At 35.5% G+C, this 14704-nt stretch overlaps 1 protein-coding gene across 27 annotated transcripts in view; it reads left to right on the top strand.

Moving 5' to 3' along the window:
* nfasca (neurofascin homolog (chicken) a) overlaps window positions 1-14704 on the top strand; it is a 77193-nt gene that overhangs the window by 25908 nt on the left and 36581 nt on the right. For all 27 annotated transcript variants that reach the window (XR_006928664.1, XM_046874846.1, XM_046874826.1 and 24 more), the window contains exons 2-3: window positions 9763-9826; window positions 13724-13881. Coding sequence is in view for 26 of the 27 variants with exons in the window: in XM_046874846.1 (XP_046730802.1) it covers window positions 13788-13881 (94 nt within the window). In the remaining variant the exon portion in view is untranslated. The remainder of the gene's footprint in view (window positions 1-9762; window positions 9827-13723; window positions 13882-14704) is intronic.

The following is a 14704-nucleotide window of genomic DNA, read 5'->3' as shown; positions in this document are numbered from 1 at the left end:
CTTAGTGGTTGATTTCTGGCTGGCCGATGAGGTGCTTTTGTTATGCTTTTGTTACTAAACTGTTTTTTTTTTGTCAGACTTATTCAGATAATACTCCAGATTAATGTATTTATACTCCAGATTTTGAAATAGAAATGTCAGATCCCTGTAAAACCTTTACAAACAAAAATAGAAATCTTTTTTGTTTGTTTGTTCTGTTAATTTATAAACAGTGTGTTGAAATATAGGGCATATAGATACAAAGGGCTTTGTTAAAAAGCACAGCTGGATCTGATTGTCTTTGTTTGAGAGCAGCTAAAGTCATTTAATAAGCTCGCTTCACCGTTAAATTGTAATGAAGCCAATTAATAGTTTTCCCCGTTTAAATTTCACACATAATTACACAAGATTTAATATCGGGTAACAATGAGGACCAGATTTCCTGTCTTTCTCTACTCTAAAATCTTTTATTCATCATCTCTTTTACTGTTTATATGTTCCTTTTTTTTAATTTAAATCTCATTTCCAGTCTGGGAAATACAATCAAACAGCATTTTGCTTCACTGCTCTGTAGCGTTGACTTCCAAGACAGCCATTACATCTGGATGGTGCATCATATTCTAACATGCTCTACCAGGCATGCCATGCCATGCATCTCTTGCCTTCATTGTCTCATGAGGTATATTATGTATAAAAATATGAAAAAGGATGTGTACTTGCCAGAATGTCATGTCAAACTGTTTTTACCGATCCTACTTCCATTTAAATGTAACACTCATGACATGTAGGGCAGACTTGTTTAAGACTCCTCACAAAAACACACTGATTATATTACAGAATCGATGGTGTGCAGTAGAACTAATGTTGATGAATAAGCCAAACATCTGGACATGAAAGCTGCACAACAGTGTGATTGTGTTCTGAGAAGCAAACCGGAAAATTGTGCATATGTATGCCAGAGATGGAAAACCACATCCTGGGTTTGCACACATATATATATATATATATATATATATATATATATATATATATATATATATATATATATTTTTATTGTCTATTCTAAATCCACAATAAATATATATATATATATATATATATATATATATATATATATATATATATATATATATATATATATATATTGTGGATTTAGGATAGAGTAATAAAAATGTTTACCTCAATATTTGAAATATGAATTTTTACTTTTCTTAGCATGTATAAGCACAGTATATAATAAACTATATAAGTCTGACTTTTAATATGCAAATGATGCAACTGCTAAATGCCTGGAAAACAATGACAATTGCTCTTTGCTAAATGTGCTAACCTGTTTCTATTATTTAATCGCTGTGTCTCTCATCACAGGACACCTGAGCTAATTCTATTAATGTGCTGTTTTTGTGGTTACTGTCTGTTTTTTTAATTCAGTAACTACAGAAAAATTAAACAGAACAGAACAGATCAGAACAGGGTCAGAAATGCTGGGTAGGACCTGACAAAGAGATCTGAGAAAATAAAAGTCATAAAGGTTAAAGACATCCATTGAGGAACAAGGTCTCATGAATAATTTGTACATATTTGAAAGATCAAGGAGGGTACCAGTGGATTTTGTCACTGTTTTTTTTTTTTTTTTATCTCATCTGAATTAGATTATAAGAAAAGGTACGATCACTAAACTTTGCCCCTAATCTAAACTTCACCTTTTAGATTTTGCATAATGAGGATGGCAGCACTGATAATTTAGCCACTGTCATGCTATGTTATTGTTGAATCTTGTTAAGGATAATGACCTTTTCTTACCTCTTATACTCACATCTCATTATTCAGTCATTCGGGAATTGCACACCATGACCAACAGTATCTGGATGCCCCATGGCATCCAAGTATGGTTGCTAACCATTGTATATGAAATATAGCATTAATATGGCATTAAACAGCTGCCGTTTGCTTCTATAACAGGCTCCACTTTTCTTGCTTAGGAATTTGTGCCAATTCAGCCACCAGAACATTAGTGAGGTCAGGTACTGATCTTGGGTGAGACAGACCTGACATGCAGTCTGTGTTCCAGTTCGTCCCAAAGGTGCTAATTGGGGTTGAGGTCAGGGCTCAGTACAGGCCAGTTGGCAAACCATGTCCTTATGAACCTGCACAGGGGCATTGTCATGCTAGAACAGGTTTTGGTTAAGTTCCACTGAAAGGAAACGATAATGCTATTGTAAACAAAGACATTCTAACCATGTTCCTCCTACATACATTTGGTCATATAGTGTATTTAATAAAGTAGTTTCTATAAATTAAGTATAAATATTGTTTACCTTTAATGTGTGTCACTCCTGTGTATGTGTGTGTGTGTGTGTGTGTGTGTGTGTGTGTGTGTGTGTGTGTGTGTGTGTGTGTGTGTGTGTGTGTGTGTTTTGACACAAAAAAAGTATTCACTATAGAAGAAAAGCAGAAAAACTGGGGCAACCTACTGTACATTGTCAGGTCCAGCAATATAGTCCTGACAACAATGCTTTTTACAAAGGTTATGTGCATTTTGAAAATTCTTCGCCCTTTCTGAAATGAAAGGGTAAAAATACTTTAAAAAAAAAAATACTTATTTTACTACTTTAAATACTTATAAGTTTAAGAGTAGAGATAGACTTAAGGACACACACGTGTGTATGTGTTGTATTATATAGGTAGATACATATGTACAATACATAATAATAAAAACCATGTTTCCTAAGATGTCCCATAAGTGTTTGTATATGATAGTGTGTGTGTTTGTGTGTGTTTGTGTGTGTGTGTGTGTGTGTGTGCGTGTGTGTGTGTGTGTGTGTGTGTGTGTGTGTGTGTGTGAGTGTGTGTGTTCACGTGCGCATGTGTTTTTGTGTTTTGCACATTCAAATTCACACTGCTTTGCATGCCGTTCCTGTAAATGTCCTTTAGTCTCCAAGCTCAACAGACATGTGAACAGATTTAGGTCAGGCAAATACACTGGCTATGCTGTTATAGCAAAATATAATTTCATAAAGTTTTATTAGAATACAGTATAAGCAAAAAAAAAAAAAATTTGTTATTCAGTTTTTTATTACATGCCATAGTTGTGCAGCATGGAGATGTGTAAAAAAAATTCTCTGAAGGCAAACTAGGTTAAGTCTGTCTTCAGATAATACATAACTCCCAAAAAGAGACGTTTCCGTTGTAGTTGTGATATACACCAGCTGTGTTTCAGAGAGTAACATTTTGTTCGGATTAGTTTTCTTAAAAGACTTTTTACCACAGTTTTAACCCCAGAAGTTTTGTTATGTATATTGGCTAGCTAGGAGGATACCTGCAAAATGTACTTTTGTCTATTAAGCTTTATTCACTAACCATCAGGATTGTATTCAATCTGAGCATGTGGTTGGATTTCATTTGTGTTCATTTCAATAAAGTAATAAGAAAGTACAAAGTAAAAGAAACTACAGTACAAACCCTAACACCACCCATAATCTTATTAACCTATATTAAACTTGAAATACTATAAAATAAAATACTATATAGAGAGCCTAACCATAACCCCTATATGTGGGTCTTCCTCTGTATTTTGCTTCACAGTTGGAGGCACATAATTATCTGGAATGTCTTTGTATTCTGTAGCATTACAGTTTCCTTCACAGGACAATGACCCTGTTTACAAAGCAAACTCTATAAAGACATGTTTTGATAAATTTGGAATTGAAGAACTCTAGTGGTCTGCATCAGTCATCAGACAAGAGTTTAAGATATCAGAGCCCAACCTCTCTAATGCGCTTGTGGCGCTTGTAGCCAGAAATCTGCACAGAAACATGCCGAAGTGTACTGAAAAACGTTTCCTAAAAGACTGGAGGCTCTAAGAGCTGCACATGTAAGCACTTAATATTAATGCTTTATTGGTAATATATAATTATTCTTCGAAGAAAAAAAACACTCAGCAAGCACAATATTGGTGTCAGTGTCCACATACTTTTGGCCTTGAATTGTGCCTCAACAACAGTTTAGTTGATTAGTAATTATTAATATTAACAAATAATTCACAGTGGAACAAAATATATTGAAGGGTGAGCCATTGTGACTCAACAAAAACCTGCACGGTCACAGGACTGTAATTGATCACAGAAAGTTGAAGTCTAGTAGTCCCTTAGGTAACATTAACCTGCTTAACATTGTGTTCTATTGTGGGAAATATTTCTATGTTTACTTCACGTTGTCTGGCCGCTGTCTATTCATAATAATGTTGATGAATGTCATTGAAGTTTTAAGTGTATTGCATTTAGCCGAACTGACTGATAGCAAAGCGCTGATGTCGTGTATTGTAATGCGCATGCACTTAGAGGATTTAATTCAGTCACCCATTTTCAGGAAAGCATCAAATCAAAAGAAACATTGAGGAGAAACAGGCGATTTCTCATTCAGTGTTCATCTGACAGAAAAAGCTGGTTTCTGTCTTGCAGCCATTCTTCAGCTACTCGGAATAATTAATCCTTTTCCTGGAAGAGCCTTTGTTTGGAACGTCTCAAAATCTGTGACTCGCTTTGGCGCATAGAGTCGCGAAAGAAAGAAGAGTGCCACCTCTGACATCTCCTCTAGGAGGTGCTTCTTGTACTTGTTATTATGCAGTTGATAGATTTCTAAGGGTTTAATTAATGGATTTGTCATCAGCTCAACTCTCACTCCCCTTCTGTCACTGTGCACACACGCCCTGCTGAGCACAGAGAATGTAGGGGTCTCAGGGGACTGTATTCTCACCTCTCGCTTTGCTCTCTCAAATCCTTCGTATGTGTGGAGTGAGTGAAGAGGGAGTGGGAGAGAGGTGGATAAAGGGGAAAAGGGAGAGGATGGGATACTTGCCTCCCAGGAGATGGCACAAGCACAGTCAAACCCATCAGGAGCTTTTGAACATCTCTAATCATCACTGTAACTCCAAACAGATGGTGCTTTACAAATTAGACCCAGCAGCAATTCCTGTAAAGATTCCCATTTCATCAACTATCCCAAATCACCTTTTTAAGAAAATTTATGAAATATAAAGTTGTAAATATATTTGGCTTCTGGATTTAAATTTGTTTCAAATGGTTTTTGTTCAGAATCTATAACAACACAGCAACAGAAAAACAGGTCACGTTAAATATTCATATTCGGCCTATTCATGACCTTTATATCAATATAAAAACATACAGCAGTAACAAAAAGCTTAGTGTTCAGACAGTTTTGTTATATGCCAACACTTTCTATTATTTGGTGTCACTTATAAACATCATATACAAATCCCTTTACCAAAGAATTCAGTGTGAAGTCTTTTTTTTATGTATTTAATATTGATAAATATTAAATACATGTATTAATACTAAATATAAATTATACTAATAAAAATAACAAACCAAAAACAATTTTTTCTAATGTTTACTGTAAAATCCATTTATAAAAATTCCAAAATTATCATTATCATACATTAATCATTGTATTAATCATTGATCTCATGATTTGATTTGTGCTTTACCTTCGTAAATGAGGTGTAAATGAAATGTCTCAGTTTCTCTAATGTAAATACATTATCTCACTATCACAATATATTGTTTTCAGAAAGGCATTTTCAACTACACACTGCCACACCACTCCCATTTCCTCACACACACTGGTTTGGTAATGCATATTGTACCTCTTTTATCACACACCCAGTGGGGATTAGCCATGAACACACACACACACGCACGCACGCATGCACACATTTAATCTTTTCTGACCCGATGCTGTTGCTAAGGGCCCATGACAACCAGGTCTGCCACTATTGGCCAGGGTGGAGTCTGGGATGAGAGAGCTCACAGGAAGTAAGATGCAGTTTGGATAATGAGCCTGTGTTTTGTTCTTGCTTTTTGAAAGCAGACAGTTGGGGGAAGGGAACGAGAGTAAAAGAGAAAGTGAGGAGGGCAGGAATATTTAAAGAAATGGAGGAACTAAGGGAAAGACAGTTTCTTGTTTCATTTGTTTGATTTTTTTTGGCTGAAAAAAGGGAAATGGGATGCATGAATCAGTGTTCGGAAATCTGTGGATCACATGTACTAACTTTTGCATAGATTAAAAAAAGGTGGCAAATGCACAAAGCTTTGGAAAATTTAGATTTATCAAACCACACATAGGCAAATCATAGGTAAATCACAACCATTGGGAAAGTGAGTGCATGTGCACAAGACTCTGGCCTTTGTTTCCACAGAGAAAGAGAGCTTACTTCCTTTTTGAATATACAAATGACTCTAAATGCCTGTTTTTTACTTTCTTTTTAGAGACACAAAGGCAACAACAACAAAAAATATAAAGAACTCTCAGAAATGAAATAATATTATGGAGTACTGATTAATGAATCCAAGTTTATCGTTGTTGTATCAGTGACCACCAGCTGAATGTTAGGACTTAGTTATCAGGAGACTAATATTTGTCTTGTGATGTTTAATGTAAACTCTGATTTTCCTTAAAGTAACGCTGAGGTCTCATAATGTAAAACAATAATTTAAAAACGTATTATCACATCTAACCTCCTAACAGCTTTTGTTTTTATTCATCCTTTGCTTGGCCATTTGAGGTCGCCAGTTAACAATACTTGCACAATATGTGCCTATACGTGCCCTAAGGTTTGCATAGTAGTAGGCAAATTTTCTTTTTTACATTCCAACGTGAGTGAAAACTGAGGATGGAGTCATACAGGTAGATGTCTTAGATTTAAGGGGAAACTGATAACTACAGCACTTGTAATAATAAACCAATAAAAATATATATATATAGGTTTTGTTTGCACAGTGCCTTTTAACACTCAAAGCCACTTAACAGTTACAAAATAAATGTTGCTATAGTTTAAATAAGGGCTTCTAGTACTTGTCTGTTAGTGGTGCCAGACTGACATCACTGGGTGACATTTTTTTCTTAGTGCCCAACCCCTAACACCCAATTCTCTATTAACAAGCTTCTTTCTCCTAGACCAGGGGTCTTCAATCTTTCCAAAAAGGGACAGTGTGGGTGCAGGTTTTCATTCCAACCAATCAATGGTCACACCTGATAGTGGACTTGCTTGGTTAGAATAAAAACCTGCACCCAATCTGGCCCTTTCTGGAAAAGATTGGAGACCCCAGGTCTAGGACAAAGAAGCTTGTTAATAGAGAATTGGGTGTTAGGGGTTGGGCACTAAGGAAAAAAAGCTCACCCAGTGATGTCAGTCTGGCACCACTAACAGACAAGTACTAGAAGCCCTTATTTGTCCCTTCACTCAAATGAGTTGTATTAATGTTGATGTTGAAATAACTTCTGATTATTTATTCTGTTAACTAAATTTCTTTGTGTTAGTGCTTATAAATTTATTCTTAATAAGCAAGCTAGAGGCAACATTGGCAATAGAAAAAACTCTCTCATACAATATGATAAAGAAATTTTGAGAGGAACCCAAACAGGAGCTCATCCACAACTTTACCAGTTATCAATAATTCAGATGAGGATAGCATCTTTCTATATGTCATTTTTTATATAGTTTTAATTATTATTTTGTATACGATTGACAGGTGCTTTAGTTTTTGTGGGTGGTTTTTGCCAAGTGAACTATAATACTTTTTTCTTTTCTCCACCCTCCAGTCCACTCCACCCCTTACTCTCATTATCATCATGACATTATGAAGACCTGAAGGCAATTTTAAGCTTATTTCTGTGAACAATTGAATTATGTCCGGTGACAGATAAATTCTAAATTAGTTTTACACAAGTAAGATTTTTGTATATGTCATAATGGTTCAGGTCCTACAACAGTTTTGTTTTTGTTTCAAGGCTTTGCACGGAATGATAAAGGCTATATAATGAGAAAGCAGAATGTGTGTGCATGTTCCAGTTACACCACCACTTACTATTTAATTCGTACATTAGGAGGAAGGACAGCTTTGCATGGGTCAGGGACAGGCTAGATTGATTTATCTTTGATTGAACATGCCACTTTCTCCGGCTCGTCCTCGGGGGTAAATGGAGATGGCGCTTTCCTTTTTCCACACTTTTCCTCTCTCCACCCCCCTTTACTCCAGAAACCTTTCTTCTTCTCTCACTCCTCTGCACACCCCCATATTCACTCTTCTGCTCCTCTTTTGAAACTAGGTCATTTTGCAGCATCTAGCAATCACTCATGCCAAGGACTTAGCACCGTGGATCATTCATTCATTTTTTTTCAAAAATTCGTTCATCCTTTTAATATACTCATCTTATGGCTTCCAAAATACTACCAACTTTGATTTCACTGCAATAAAATAGTGAGATCAATCTTCATTAAAATAATCCATATTAGTTTATCTCACAAATATTCAAGATTATTTGCTTCAATGATTTGAACTGAAAGAACAAATACTTTTATTATATGCTAGCTTTATTAACACTGTCACTGTCACAGCTGTCTCGATATCACTACGATTTTAGTGTGTTGGGTTATTGACCAAACCCTTAACTCTGATCTTCTAACCTAGTGGATACTTATCACTATGACCTCCTGACCTCCCTAGACCCATGATTTACTGAGCCAGAGGTCACGGCAGCAAAATAGCCCCGGAGGGTGGCAGATGAGAGTTGAAATGTGAGTTTGTGGCACTACAGAGAGCTAATGAACAGAACTGGACAGATGGGGACCAAGTCAAGAGCATTATGTGACCTTTATACCCAGCTTCAGAACAAGCCCAAGGCAGTGAGCACATGTGCATATTTGTGTATTGTTTCATGTTCATTAAAAACTGGATGTTATATAATTTTGTCCACAAAGTCATCACTTGAAAGAACCACATTTTTTATTTGTCCTTTAAACCACACGACTTAAAACTCAGCAGGTCAAGATAGATTAATAAGATGTATTTAGATTTTGCCATCGCTTTCATACATTACAGCATCTGCATTACGGAAGACTAATAGTATATGAGCAGTAGCATTTGTTATTTTTTATATTTTCTGCATTTTCTTTTTATTTTGCTGGTTGAATGCAAAGTACTGAGTAAAATATCTTGTGATAGGTTTGGACAGTCTGTCCCAGGGTCACTCTTTATTTTAGGAGAAACTAAGATTTAAGAGACAACTGATTTAGAGTTTGACCTCAATGTCTATACATGCAAATATCAAGTCAGCTCTGAGGCCATGTTCTTCAAAACAATATACCAAAGGTTTTTCTACATAATCAAGCTTGGAAAGCATTGCTGGCAATGATAAAAGAATGGAAAGTGTTTACTCACAGGACCATTCTAATAATGGAAGAATAATAACAGTTGTTTGTGTAGACAATACCTGTAGTAATATGGCTCAAATTCTAATATCATTAATAAAAATAAATAAATTCAAGACACTATATAGACAAAGTATTGCATAGGGTGTGCTTAGTTGCAGTAGCATTAGATTTTCCATTCATTAACTAGGAAACGCAAACCTGTTCCAGCATGAAAGTGAACCTGTACGCAAAGCCAGCTCCATTAAGATTTGGTACACCAGTACCTGACTTTACTAATGCTCTTGTGCTTTCATGAAATCAGAACCACACCCAAAATATAGTGGAACATCTTCCCAAAAAAGTGGAAATCATTATAACAGCAAATGGGAACTAAATATGGAATTGGAACAAAGCTCACACAAATCTTATGGTCAGTTGTCCACAAACTTGTCCATGTAGTGTAAATGTCAGAAATGATCGATTAGTTTAGATTTTTCTGGTTCACAGCACAAATGGTCTTTAGAAAAAAGATTCCTGTATTCTAAAGGCTTTTTTGTTTATTTTTGTTACAGGTCAAAGATTATTTGCTTTAATCAACCATTACTCCATCAGCCACGATTTGCTCCTTGGTTTTGTGTAAGTATATTTAAATTATTTTTGCAATGATGGTTGCAATAATAGTTTGATTCCTAAGTCAACATTAAAGTATATTGTAAAATTGTATATTTTACGATATACAATTTGATATTAGCCTCTGAAAGATGCTGCCAACTTTTAATCAATTATCATTTATGTATAGTCAGTAATACTTTATCATTATCTATTGTTATCCATTATCATTGTATTTAAAATCAGTGAATCTAGTAACAGCCGTAGTCACGGCCTGTACTAAGAGCAGATATGAAATCCTGTTGTAGTGTTTGTCTGTGATTATAAGCTGGATTTGTTTAATGTGGGTGTTGTTTTATTGGCATTGTAACATTTTGTTGAAAAAAGAAGCCTGTCAGTATAACAATGTGTACTAGTGTTTATTTGGAATTTTATAATATTCTTTTATGAAACCATGGCTTTATCTGTCTTACTAAAAAGGGGATGCATCATGGGTTTAGGGGACAGTGAATCAGAAACAGAGGGCAGAGGAATATGAGGAACTGAGAGACCATAATTTTTATAAGTGCCTCTAATTGCCTGTGATTGGCATATGAGTGTTTATAGCTCATAATTATAATGTCTGTTTATGCTTTTGTTTGGAGTGGACTGTTGTGTAGTCAAAGTGGTGGCATTGTAATTATTGCTCTACTACTATAATGCACTATTACTATGATAATCGTGCAATTCAAGCATTTCAAAGTGGCTGGATTTTTTTTTTTAGCTTGTAGATCTATCAGATGTCTGTAGCTGCATTTCATATTATCATTTCAATCCATAAAACCTCAGACTTCTTTGCCCAGACACATGTAAGCAGCGTGGGTTCAGGTTTAAGCCTCATTATGTTGTTAATGCAGGTTGCAGGCGCCATCCCAATGCTTCCGCTTACAAGGTTTCAATCAGAACGCCTTTTAAATATTTGATGTATTTTTTGCACTGTGGAACATGACTCGATTTTACTGAAGGAATTCCTAAGAAAGCAAGCAGACTTTTAATTCCTTAATAATTTTACTTTCAAATAGACAAATTTAAATTCAAAACTGCCTAGTGCAACTGACAGCATTTCTTTTCAGCAAAAATTAAATATGATGGCAGAAATGTAAGCCAAGTGAGAACACATTTGGCCAATCCCCTATTTATGCGGTGACAGACTGCAACTTTGGCACATGCTCTTAGTCCACATGCTCAGGCGCATTTTGTCACAGATTGCTTATAATTTGCATGATGAAGTTAAAAGTGGCCCTTCAGTGCATCATCATATGTTTTAGTTTTTCTCAGTGTGTTGTCCTGATGGTATAAAGCCTGGTAACAGGCTGGTGACCATAACTTGGGCAGGAGGTCACAGCATAGACAGACTTGGCCTAAGTCAGTAAACATGAGGAAGTCTTAGGTATAAAGGTCAAAATCATAGGAAACTGTGGAAACATTTCTATGGCAGTGAGGAACGTTAAAACCTTCCAAGAAGGCAAACAAGGGACAGTAAGACAAATGACAAAGAATTGTTGTCAATAATGCCTCAGGTGGAGGAGTACTCAGTGGAGAAGTGAGTAGGCATCTGATAACCCAAATTGCATATTAAAGAGCTAGACAGCAGCAGTGTTGTGCTATTGCTGTCTAAATTAGTGTGTATACAAGGAGCTTATTCTACATTAACAAAATATAAAAATAAATGCCAAAGTGTTACGACTAGTATAATCAGAATCAGAATCAGGTTTAATGGCCAAGTATGTTGACACACACAAGGACTTTGGTTCCAACTATAGTATAATAGTGTTGCTTAACTGAAATATTTACAGTATAAGACTTTACAGCTATAATTACATTTAGTCCCCTGCCAAATGTCCATGGGGCGAAGTTGGAATGCACCCAGCTTTACTCAGCTGGGCAGAGTCAGACAAAAAGTCCAATGTGTTGAGACGGTGTGTATTGGGGCTTATTCAAAAGTAAGGTGCTTATTTATACTGTATAATATCATCACTGCTATTATTTTCTCTGGAGAGTAAGATGTTTTTTTTTCACATTGGAATGTCATTGAATAATTTGCAGGTTATTAAGTCTGTGCTAATGAAATTAAAAAAGGCTTCCTCTAAACTCTTTGAATCAGTTTGCAATGAGTTTGCTTTCAAAACTGATTATCTCTTTGTGTTTGGATACATTATTAAATATCACACACAAACACAAGCTCAAAATCTAAACACTGGCATCATTACATCTATCTTTAGCCTGCATGGTAGACTGACAGATTAAAGTAGAATGGAGGACCTTGTCTTTCCCCTGGAACAGATTAGGTGTGTTGAAGGTATCATACAGTGAGTGAGTTTATATAGTATGTATATAAGACTGAGCAGCGATTCTTTTAATAAATTGACTGCATCAATTGTAGCCTTAGATTTGTGTTCTTTGGTCATAATCACTGACAGGAGTTGAACTTTCAGCCTTATTGTGCATGTTATGATGCTTTTCAGCTTATCATGGTTGAAAAGTGTGCTTTTTTGAGTTAGTATTGACCTGTCAGCTTGAATCAGTTATTGTGCATTTAAAGCCTGATCTCTCTTTTCAACCAGACAGGCTATTTTACAGACATGACAATCATTGTGCATCATTTGATTTAAACTGTATCATTCCATTTTGCCCAGAAGTTCAGGAAGATTGGCAGTTTTTGAAATTAAACTTAAACCTATTTGGATACCATAAGGAACCATTCCATGTTTAAAGTAATTGAAATCACACTGATATTTGATGTGAATGAAAATGAAACTCTTGACCAACATTGTGTTTCTGCCACATGATTCAGGTGTGAAGTTCAACTGGCATGTGAGTTCACACATATACTGAAAATCCAAAAAAGTTTTGTAAAGATAGTGTAGAATTGGGACAAACGTTTGTGTAACAGTTTGTGGATAATTTAAAACAAGATATATTTTGTGAATTTAATGGTGGTCTTAGTTACATGTGATCTGTTTTCAGACATGAAGGAAGGTGGTATATCTATGAAACTGGCTAGATGGGAGGCTTAGGGCTTCTGTAATTGTGGAACTCAAACTGACCTTCTCCTGTTGAGGGAAAGAGTAGAAACTGAGAGCGGATGACAGATGTACTGATGCAGGGATTTAGAATTGATGATGCAGACACACACACACACACACACACACACACACACACACACACACACACACACACACACACATACACACAGGCACTCCCCCCACCCCCCACCCTGCCACATTTAACGTTATAACATGCAAGTCCCTGTGTATGACCTGTTACTATAGAAATAATAATGTTATTAGAAAGAAGTCACTGATGTCTAACTGTAATTTAAAATACAGTCAACCCCCAAAAATTTGCAGTTCGGAACCCGCAGCTCGCAAAATTTGCGGTCTCTCGTTTGGAACTTAACTAACACCATGTTGCTTATTCTGAACCCAATGTAACACTGTAGTTGGAGCTATTGTCAGAAGTGTTTTTATAGAAAATTTATCAAAATCTTTTGTCAAGATCTGAGAACAACACATCACTGTGGTTTTAGGCAAACATATACAGGACATATCACTATATTTGGAGCTATTTATTAGAAGATATATAAGTATCATATCATTATATTTAAATTATGTCCATTAAGACCATTATGTCATATGGTCAAGGTAATCAAAGTACTAACAATACCCACTGTATTTTTAAATAAATATATATATATATATATATATATATATATATATATATATATATATATATATATATATATATATATTGATAGAGAAAAGAGAACAATAAAGCAGTGTTTAAAGAGGATTTTCAGTTGTATTTCAAATGAATGTTTTCTAATTTTTTTTTTTTTATTTATATCTGTCCCAGTTTTATGCAATATATTCTTGTTTGTGTTAGATCAAAAGGTGCATCTGAGGCAGTAGCGGCGTGAAGGTTGGAGCCAGCTAATCGGAGGAGAGAGATGTGGCCCCAGGGACAGTGGGCTCCTCTGGCTGCGCTGTCAATCATTGTGCTGCTGTGGAAGGAGGCGGCTCCCATTGATGTCCCTCCAGATCGTGAGTCCTAGTCATACAATCATAACACAGACAGATACTCATCATTGCTGATGGAGTAAATAATTATCAGCATAATTGGTGTGGTAAAAGACTGCTGGTAGTTCAATTCTCACTAATGGATGACAATGATTGCAGAAAACAGTCTGACATGAAAGTGTTTAGTGCGCTGATAATGTTGTGGTTCATGTTAAAATTACACCTTTCTCTCTCTCTTGCACACACATACACAAAAACACTGAATGATATGAACATGTAAATTCCTTTCATTGATTCTTAATTCTTTCAGTCATTTTCAGCATTATTTCAGGATGTAAGACATTTTATTTTGTCTGCCTTTTCTCATTAAAACTCACGTTTTCATTTTTCATAAATTTCCAAATCACTATAAAACACTTAATGGATATAAAACATGCATGTAAGTATTTTTCTATTCTTTGCTGAAGAAATCCCATAAGAAATGAATCGGGAGCAAATGGAGAAACCCACCCCCCAATTTTTTTCCAGAGACAATGAGAAAAGATTCAGGCTGTCAGCACTGAGCCGATTACTTATAATTTTTTTTCTAGTATACTTTGTGTAGAATTTTTATACAGTATTAAGCATTTTGACAATCTTTTTTTCAAAACTGCATTTTAACCTGAAGAGTGTATTTGTCTGGTTGGTGTATTCTGACAACCAATTATCTGAATGCTTTGTTCTCAGTCTCCCCCCACTAAATGGTTCAGATCCTAATACAATATGGACTGGCTTTTCTAATTAAATTCAATTATCAGTAAAATGTGTTTAATTGGTTGAATAACAAAAAAAAAGAAGGGGGGCATTT

The sequence above is a fragment of the Silurus meridionalis genome, chromosome 19 (assembly GCF_014805685.1).
Source record: "Silurus meridionalis isolate SWU-2019-XX chromosome 19, ASM1480568v1, whole genome shotgun sequence".
Classification (NCBI taxonomy): domain Eukaryota; kingdom Metazoa; phylum Chordata; class Actinopteri; order Siluriformes; family Siluridae; genus Silurus; species Silurus meridionalis.
The sequence above is the reverse complement of the archived record's forward strand: the minus strand, read 5'-3'. Positions and strand labels throughout refer to the sequence as shown.